Source organism: Brachyhypopomus gauderio, unplaced genomic scaffold (genome assembly GCF_052324685.1).
Source record: "Brachyhypopomus gauderio isolate BG-103 unplaced genomic scaffold, BGAUD_0.2 sc280, whole genome shotgun sequence".
NCBI lineage: Eukaryota > Metazoa > Chordata > Actinopteri > Gymnotiformes > Hypopomidae > Brachyhypopomus > Brachyhypopomus gauderio.
Window position 1 is genome coordinate 22,176 of NW_027507101.1, and position 10,325 is coordinate 32,500.

Sequence of the window (10,325 nt, forward strand, 5' to 3'; positions counted from 1 at the left end):
ACACAGGGCCTTGGGTCATGTGATGTGAGCACTGGGCTATGATTGGCTAAGCCAGAGGACTGAACCTCCCGTTATCAGAGGAATAGCAAACACAAACAAACAAACTAAACTGCTATTTGTGAGTTATTGTAATGTTCGAGTTCACATGACATTGGTCAAAATTGGACAAATTGAAAGAGTTTTACTTTCAGTCTTATTTTTTGTTTTGTTTTTGCCAATAAATCACAAAGGATAAGGTTCTGGGGTGTTGCTCATAGACGCCTCAGGAAGTAATAGATCCATTCTGGGTCGTTTCGTTTGTTTGTTTTTTGTTTTTTTTTTTTACTCCAAAGGGTCTAGATGAACTTTAGGAGAGCTTCATCACTCTGAAAGAAGAGGGAGTGAGAAGACCTTACACCACGACGTCCTCTCAATATACAGCCCTCGACCAACACAACAGTCAGTGATTGTGTGTGTGTGTTAGTGTGTGTATGTGTGTGTGTGTGTGTGAGAGAGAGATGGGGTCCAATCACAGGGCTTGAAGGTGCCACAGTCACAGGTTCTGACTGTAGACCAGGGAGCAGGTCAGTTTATACTGTTACGGTGTAGGTAGAAGGTGAGGGTGGCAAGGTCTTGTTTCTGTGGGCTGCCAGGGACAGAGACACTGTCCTCATACTTTGTAGTAGATGTTGGCAGGGCTCTGGGGCGGCATCTCCTGGACGATATAGACGGGGTGTCCGTAGTCCCCGCTCACCTTCTCGTAGTGCGGGCAGTAGGCAGAGTCCGAAGTCCGCAGAGGGATGATGATGTCACTGGGTTCCGAACCATTGTTGTTGCCCCCGGCGCCGCTGCCTCCACCCCCTCGTTTGGGGGAGGTGAGGGAGGAGAGGGAGAGGGGGGGGTGGTGCGATTCGGAATGCTTTGAGTGTCGCCGGCGGTAGCACACTACGCAGATCACCGCGGTGACGAGCAGGAGGAAGGCGGAGCCTCCGGCCGCCCCAGCGATGACGGCGATGTTAGAGGCAGGGAGAGGGCCGTTCTCTCCGCCTGCTGCCCCTCCTCCCCCAGGCACTCTGGGAAATGTAGTGTTCCCAGTGACCCCTGAGGAATGAGAGGAGAATTTAAGTAACAAAACAAGTTTGCATTTGCATTTTCATTTGCAACTTTTTTGCAATTTCAGTTATTTCAAAATATAACTTTTTTTTATTTTAATTCATTATTCAGAATATTACATTTTGCAGTCTTATACACAATCATACATCAATGTACAATTTGCCATTACATATTTGATAACAAAAAGCTGAGGATGTTTTAAAAGATTTTGTATATGTATTTAGTTGGTAACCCTCCAGTATTGTGGAAGCTAAACTACTGAGCCTGACGGGGTGTTTCTACAGTTACAGATGCTTCATGAAGGCAGCGCTCTAGTTCCCTGCTGATAACACCCTCTGTCTGGCAAAGGAACACCTTTAACCAATAGCAACGAACCAGTAGAAATAAAGCAATAGAAATGAACCAATTTGAAAAGGCTTTCCCAGTTCTTTGAAACTGTAATGACACCAGTTTGTCAAACACTTAACAAAACCCCCAAATACGAGCAGGAGTTCCATGTTTAAGGTTGTTGGCTAATGATCCCTGCATGGATATAAATCAGGGTTATTATGCCAGAGGAAACACTAAACTGTATAGGTTTTATGTCCACCAGACCCCCCAGGTTCAAAACCAAATGGAATATTACACCCACATGCACTCACACATACACACACACACACACACACACACACACACACACACACACACACACACCGAACTGCATGATTACTGAGCCACCTTAGTTTCATGCTTATTTATTTGTTCATAATTACACTGAATTTTAAAACATGTTCAAGTGATCAATTAAAGCTGTGAAATCACAGCAAGAAAGGAATGATGATGTCACGCTCGATATCCAGGCTAATTCCACCATGGATTTGTGTGTGTGTGTGTGTGTGTGTGTTGGGGGCTGCGGGTGGGGGGATACAGCCCACTGGCGATTGCACACACACCCAGATGAGACGCAGTGGTCCAGGCGTGTGTGCGCCAAGCTCCACCGCAGATTACGCTAAGAAAATACAGCACGTCTCATTGATAATGAGCAATAGCCCTCGGCCTCCTGGGACGGCTTCTGCCTCCTTTACCAGATGGCTGAAGTGACCAGCGTTGTGGAATGTGGTCAACATCAAGGTTAGACCACCATAACATTAGATGTTAGCTAATTACACGCTCACCATACAGCCGCAACGGCCAACGGCCAAACAGCAGCTGCCTTGTGGTCACAATTTGGCTTAGTTATGTTCTAGGTGTACATGTATGTGTGTGTGAGTGTGTGTGTGTGCGTGTGTGTGTGTGTGTGTGTGTGTGTGTGTGTGTGTGTGTGTGTGTGTGTGTGTGTGTGTGTGTGTGTGTGTGTGTGTCTGGTTGCCAGAGTGACAGCGAGAGCTCCAGCCGGGCGAGGGATTGGTCAGTAATACTGGGGATCTGTCTGCAGAAGTGTTCAATTGGTCCATCATTATTCTGAGCACAATTCCTCTCATTTCCTCGCTCTTCCGCACACTCTCTCCTCTTATATTCTCTCTCTACTCTCCCTCTCTCTCCTGGTTTCTCATCTCTCTCCTGGTTTCTCCTCTCTCTCCACTCTCCCTCTTTCTCCTGGTTTCTCCTCTCTCTCCTGGTTTCTCCTCTCTCTCCACTCTCCCTCTCTCTCCTGGTTTCTCCTCTCTCTCCACTCTCCCTCTCTCTCCTGGTTTCTCATCTCTCTCCTGGTTTCTCCTCTCTCTCCACTCTCCCTCTCTCTCCTGGTTTCTCCTCTCTCTCCACTCTCCCTCTCTCTCCTGGTTTCTCCTCTCTCTCCACTCTCCCTCTCTCTCCTGGTTTCTCCTTTCTTCCTTCTGTCCTCCCCTCATTGTGGCTCTGACTCTGATGCTGTTATTGTGCTTGCAATGACCTCTCAGAGAAAGAGAGAGAGAGAGAGAGAGAAAGAGAGAGAGACATTCAGAGAGAAAGAGACAGACAGAGACAGAGAGAGACAGAGAGATAGACAGAAAGGGACAGAGAGATAGACAGAGAAGGACAGATAGATAGACAGAAAGGGACAGAGAGAGGCAGAGAGGGACAGAGAGATAGACAGAGAAGGACAGAGAGAGAAAGAGACAGAGAAGGACAGATAGATAGACAGAAAGGGACAGAGAGAGGCAGAGAGGGACAGAGAGATAGACAGAGAAGGACAGAGAGAGAAAGAGACAGAGAGATAGACAGAGAAGGACAGATAGATGGACAGAAAGGGACAGAGAGAGGCAGAGAGGGACAGAGAGATAGACAGAGAAGGACAGAGAGAGAGATAGACAGAGAGAGGCCCTCTGTTCACTGTGGTTTGTTGTCATTTCTCCTTTTGCGGAGTGGAATGGGGTCGTTGTGCCTCTCCCCCCACACACTAATGTTCTAACCCATCACTTGAGCTCCCCAGCAGGCCCGGAAGCCGTCTGCCCTACCACAGCTCACACTCACATCTCTGCCTCGCCCAACGTTTCACCACACACAAGTCACAACAGCAAGAGAGACAAGTGTGTGTGTGTGTGTGTGTGTGTGTGTGTGTGAGAGAGAGAGAGAGAGAGAGAGAGAGAGAGAGAGCCAGTAGTGTCAATGAGTGTCTGTGTGTGTGCGTCGATGTGTATGTGCTTGTGCAACTCGACACTGTGATTCTGTGTGTGTGTGTGTGTGTGTGTGTGTGGAGGGGGGGAAATAAGAGATAAGGAACAGTTTGAGATGTTCTTGAGAGAACAAACTCGTGACGTCCAAAGAATGAGTAATCATCACCTCACTCCTCTCTCTCCTGCTCCTCACCTCCCTCTATCCTCCCCTTCTGACTCTCCCTCTCTCTCCCTCTCCCTCTCTATCTTGGTCTGTCCCTCTCTCCCTCCCCCCCATCTCTCCGGACCAACAGAAACCGGGCCGCCAAACTAACAGCACTAATAACTCTTTGAAATGGCTCCCCACTCCTCCCTGTAGCCCTCTCCTCTCCCAGGGCGGCCATTATCAAGGCTTACACTGCCTCCAGCACTGGCCTCACAGGGCTAGCCCAGAACGGGGAGGGGGGTCAGGGAGAAAGGAGGAGAGAAGAGAGACACAAGGAGAAAGGGAGAAAGAGGAAAAACAGCAGTTACGAGAGGAAGAGAGGAAGAACAGAGGGATGGAATATATCAAACAGAACCCCAGTGCCAGCTCTCCTTCCCTCTTGCCATCTGTCGCATCTTTCTGCCTTTCTCTCCGAGTCCAGGAGACATTTCGGGGCTTTAGCACTCCGTGTTGCACGTATCTGGCCTGTACGTTCGGGATATAATATTTATCTCATAACCTGGGTTTCCACTCAGAAGGGTTTACCTGGATTTCGGTTGTTGGTACGGCCCGCCTGGTCGGGTTTGGCAGGCTTCGGAGGCAGTCCATAGGGACCTGTGGAAATACAACGAAAGGCTTTCAAATAGAACTTTATATGGTTCTGAGAGTTCCGAATTAGGCCTGTTTGACCCACAAGCAAAGCCCAGACAAACTCGGATCTCTCGCGATGGTAGAGATACGTTTCCCAAGGGTCTCTGAGAGGCTTCACCCATCAGTTCATGCTTAAGAATAGGACGGCAGTGGTACAGGTGTCTCCTGCCCATCAGATTAGTTCACCCGCAGCCCTCGTGAACTTATGAGGGATAATCATGTTATTTTTTTTTCAGTACAGCATGTCACATGTACACATAAGTGTATGGGGGTTTGGATGGCGTATCTCATCAGAAATCTGCACCAGGCATTTATTTAGATGACAAACAAAACAAGACTTGACCTTTTAGCCGCAAAGCAGACAAACAGAGAGACAGAGAGAAAGAAAGGAAGAGTGAGAGAGTGAGTGAGTGAGAGAGAGAGAGAGCAAAATAGGATACTTTGTTTTTTAAATTGATGTACCTTATTCATTGACATAATTTACAACATTGATTTGTGTGTGTGTGTGTGTGTGTGTGTGTGTGTGTGTGTGTGTGTGTGTGTGTGTGTGTGTGTGTGTGTGTGTACTCACTCTGTCCCACTTTAAGCACCACCTTCATGCCCTGTGTGGCACACACTCCCCCTCTCATGCTCTCCAGACCCTGACGCGTACCGTCTGATGTAGCTGAGGAAGAAGAGCAGGACACAGTGAGAGATGAAAATGAATAAAGTACACACACACACACACACACACACACACACACACACACACACACACACACACACACACACACACACACACACACACTCGGTTTTTCTTAGGAGTCCTTCGTCTCCAACAGAAATGGCCCAGTGCAGAGTGCGGCACAGTGCTCACGCAGCCTTGTTCTCAACCTCTCTGGAGGCCATTTAACATCATAATGCATCGTCCCTGGTCACACACACACGTCAGTGAATTGGCTGGAAGACAGGTGTGTGAGGCGAGGTCAGGACCTGCAGGTGTGTGAGGTGGGGTCAGGATCTACAGGTGTGTGAGGCGAGGTCAGGACCAGCAGGTGTGTGAAGCAGAGTCCACCACAGCTTAGGACTCCCTGTCCTTGGTAACACAGTCTGCCATCTCAATGAGAGCAAGTGAGAGTGCGCATGCGTGTGCGCATGCGTGTGTGTGTGCGTGTGTGTGTGTGTGTGTGTGTGTGTGTGTGTGTGTGTGTGTGTGTGCAAGTATAAATCTGTATGTGAGAGAGATTGCACTTCATATAACCATGAACTCTGTTCTTATTTACTGAAGGATGGAAAGATGAGGAATGAAAAGAGACGAAAATGTCTCTCTCTCTCTTTTTTATTCGTTCTCTCCATCAAAGGGTCTCAGGAGGAAAATCCTACTTTTTTGCTATTTAGAGAGAAATCATAAATCGCCCCTATCTCCTGTGCAGCTCCAGGCTGTGGAATAACATCTCAGCCAATGAAAAGGGCAGGAGGGGTGTGAAGAAACATTCACACCTCTCTCACTCCTTCTCCTCCACTCTCTCACTACTTCTCCTCCAATCTCACTCCTTCTCCTCCACTCTCTCACTCCTTCTCCTCCACTCTCTTATGTTGGCCAATGAATTACGCAATGTGTGAATGCAGGAGAGCGAAAAGGCGAGGGGCACACACACACACACACACGAGCGCACATACACACACACACGAGCGCACACACACGCACGCACACATACACAAACACATGAACACACACACACACACACACACACACGCAAACACATGAACACACACACAAACACATGAACACTCACACACACACGCACACATGAACACACACGCGAGTGCTCGCACACACACACACACAAACACATGAACACTTACACACACACAAACACATCAACACTCACACACGCACGCGCACACACAAACGCACGTGCACACACGAACGCACGTGCACACACACACACACACACACACACACACACACACACACACACACACACACACAAACTCACACACACACACACACACGCACACACACCGACAAGCACAGAAAGCCACAAATACACACAAAGAAAAGGAGACAGGAGATCACATGGAAAAGAAAAAATATATAGAGGAGAAAAAACTGACAGAAAGTTATATTTATGGCATATTTCCTATTTCACCAAGGTCGTTTAATAGGGAGAGTCAGAGGACGTTAACATCATTAACACTCAGTATGGCAGTATGGCATCTCCTGTCTGGCTTCCAAGCACACTGTTGATTCTCGACGCCTCTGACTGCACAGGTATTGGAGATGGCGATCACGTGCCTCCTCTGCATGCAAAACATGCAACAGGCCAAATGCGACCTGAAATAGCAGCTCACTCCCACCAGCGTTTCACTCGCAGAGCATTAGCCGAGGAAGCACCGCCATGCTTGTAAATCAGATCTCTGGCCAGACGTTAAAAGCACGAGCGTGGGCTTTGGCATCTCCGCCATGACCAAATCCCAACCACAACAAGCAGACCGGCTAATTAGCGCCGCGCCACTTCTATTTACTTTGTGCATAATTCGGAACATTTGTGTCATACTTTCAAAAAAAAAAAAAAAAAAAAAATGAAGGGCTTCGTTTAGTCCTTGCAAGCTGAACCACTGCTCGGCTGCGTGTCTGTGTGTGTGTGTGTGTGTCTAGTGGAACTGGGGCGTCTGTGTGTGTGTCTGGTGGAACTGGCCGTCTGCGTTTGTGTCTGGTGCAACTGGCCGTCTGTTGCCTGTGTGATCTCGGTGAGCTGTTTCAATCTCTTGATAAACAAAAGCACAAAGAATCCATCATTTGGTCTCGGACCGCTTTAGCTTTGGTTCCTGTGTGAGACTACGGAGGACATCACGGCCCACACAAGCAGCCTACAGCCAGGAGAGGGACATGATACCACCTCCCAAAGTTCAGTCCATAACCTGTTTCGCCAGAGTTCACCAGTTTGACGTAGAAATCTGTAATATAATCTGTTCCACTCTCCAGACCTGGCACCCACTTGCGGTATGTAAGGCAGCTATATTGACCTATTTGAAAGGAAGGGGTGTGCTGACCACTGAGGACTGGTCGTTTTTCTTTTTCACATCATTGCAAACATCGCAACATTCCCAGCATGGACCTTCTGCGTTCAGATGTAAGTGAGGTACGAGGTGGGTTTGTTTTGACATGTATGTGACTCAGTATGACACTACAATAATACATATCAGTATGAAGGCACAACCAGTTCACTCCAGCATGGCAAATATATGTCTGTCCAGGTGTACTGTCAGACGGAGGACAGGGGGCTGAAACACAGGACAAGGCAGAGCAGCCACGCCAGAGACTGTAGCCTACAAGGTCACTGCTGTCTGGACAGGCGTGTTGCTTTTCAAAATGCGTTGCACTGATTCTAATTCTGTGAGATAATGGTGCGTAGGCCTGCTATAAAGACCTGTCAAAGCCCTGTAATGTGAGTTAACACTGTCTACAGACCAGCATGTATTGTAGAGACCAGCCTACAGTCTAGATACTAGCCTACGGTCAGGTCTAGGGACTAGCATATTGAGCGCAGCACATAGACTAGCGTAGCGACTAGCATGTAGCCTAGCGAATGGCCTATGCTATGGCAACACAGAGTCTTGCTCTGTTTTTGTTTTTAGACTGAGTGTGACAGCCAGGGTAATGCAACTTCAAAATCAACTTTTCAGAAAGGAACTGAAAGAGAAAAGGAATGGAGTGATGGAAGGAGTGATGGAAGAAGAAAAGGCGTTGCGAGATGTGTGTGTGTGTGTGGGGGGGGGGGTGTAGCTTTGACAAGGTGTTGCTGACGTGACTGAGATAAAAGATGACAGAAAGTGGTAGAAAGAGCAAATGTGTGAGAGGAGGAGAGAAAAGAGATGGTAGCAAGGAGGGGGGGAGGGAGAGAGAGAGAGAGAGAGAGAGAGAGAGAGAGAGAGAGAGAGAGAGAGAGAGAGAAGAGAGAGAGAGGGCAATAGGCTGGCCCCTGGTGCTGCTCTTGCAGCGTAGAACAGAAAAGAAAATACAGGGAGAATAGTGAAGGCTTAAGAGAGCAATCGCAGGCGGAGGTGTGTCTGGCAGAGAGAGAGAGAGAGAGAGAGAGAGAGAGAGAAAGAGAGAGAGAGAGAGAGAGAGAGAGGAGGAGGAGGAGGACAGAGAGGGGACAGGAGGAGGGGGCAGACAAGACCCTGGGTGGAGATGAGAGGAGAGAGGGAGGAGGAATGAGTAATGGAGTTGAGGATCAGCAGTGATGGGGATGACAGCGACTCCTCTGGCGCCTACGCCCAACCAAGAGAGAAGCACATAAAATGGAGGTGGGCAGGAGGCACACGGAGAGAAGGGAGACACCGCCCTAATGAAACAGCAGCACCATCAGTCTTGCTCAGTGGGCACGATGCCACCAGCCCCACCCGCGTGCGTGTGCATTCGTGTCTCTGTATGTCCCTCCCAGATGTGCCGGCGGAGGTTTTCCCAGGTCACCGTGACCCGGTAAGGAGAATACGCTGAGTAATTTTTTAGTCCGCTTAGGGCGACTCAGCTAAACGTGTGATGCGCTTAAACGAACGAGAGATTAGAGCACTGAGGCAAAAAAAGAAGATTTGTAAACATAAAGAGAACTGAGGAGAGGAATAAAGGGAGTATATGCTGACATGGTGTGTGTGTGTGTGTGTGTGTGTGTGTGTAGGGCCCTAACCAGGGTCGAAACCTCTGGTCCAAACTGCAGATATATAATTCACATAAACCAAAAATCCTCCCCGACCACTGCTGTCTACTGCTTCACTGTGTTCACCATAACATACGTTCAGGTCTTCAAACTACTCAGACTATGACTTTTAAACAGGGAACACTAAATATGTAGGGCGGCCATGTTTTTTAGGTTTTTCATGTTTTCATCAATTATTTTTACATAAACAGCTTTTTCTCAAGTTACCATTTTTATTTAGGCAAATATTTAACGTTCAGTAATTAAATAATGATTTTATATCTTTAGTTATTATTATTTTCAAATGACAATACATACTAAAACTTGTCCTTGTAACTCTTATTTCATAGCGAGTAGTATACAGTTGTGGTCTTTAGCATACGTATCAGAGTTTCTCCTTATCTGCACGTTTTTTTGTAAAATGATCTGCTATCATAAAACCCTAAGAAACCATCATTTTGAAACAAACGGTGTCATCAAAGACTTTTTATTAATCAAAGTATCAAGTCAAGCATTAACAGCAGCTGATAAGTTTGTTGATTTTTATGTTGTCTCTTTTACAGCATCACACTCAACTCTGTTGAGGAGAAAACGTTGTGTACCTTTAGGCTGCTTTTAGACGAGCAGCTCAGTGTATCAGACACATTCATTACCACTGCCAGCTGCTCTGAGGTCAGTTAAGAACCCGTCACTGCAGACAGAGCAGGTCTAGTGTTGTAATTAGGGTTGCAACGGTATGAGATTTTCACGGTATGATAACCGTCTCAGAAAATACCGCGGTATCACGGTTATCACGGTATCACAGTTAGTTTGTATATTATTAAAAGATACACTGACCCTTAAAGAAATTACAACAAGTTAATTTTGTTCAATTAACTATTTATTGTAGAAACCTGGAACTATTGTATACAAAATGTGTCCTTTAAAAAAATAAGCTGTACACATGTTTATATAAATACTGCAAAATTAGAGACACCTAAATCATGGATTTCAGTACAATTATTTAAGTTTAAATTATTTAATATCTGATAAACTCAGCCTGGGTCAGTGTCTGATCAACAACTGTCGTAAACGTCCGTTGTACTGCCAAGTTGGAATATAACCAGATACTGCAGGAAGAGAGGATTTATTTCTGACATCATC

The 10,325-nt window shown here is 47.0% G+C and overlaps 1 protein-coding gene across 1 annotated transcript in view; it reads right to left on the reverse strand.

The window, feature by feature from the left end:
* Window positions 1-247: 247 nt before the first annotated feature.
* LOC143504521 (ephrin-B3-like) overlaps window positions 248-10,325 on the reverse strand; it is a 29,652-nt gene continuing 19,574 nt past the window's right edge. The window contains exons 2-4 of the mRNA XM_076995925.1: window positions 5,072-5,164; window positions 4,396-4,464; window positions 248-1,080 (exon numbers count right to left, since the gene is read on the reverse strand). Of these exons, the coding sequence (XP_076852040.1) occupies window positions 650-1,080; window positions 4,396-4,464; window positions 5,072-5,129 (558 nt within the window). The 5' untranslated portion in view covers window positions 5,130-5,164 and the 3' untranslated portion in view covers window positions 248-649. The remainder of the gene's footprint in view (window positions 1,081-4,395; window positions 4,465-5,071; window positions 5,165-10,325) is intronic.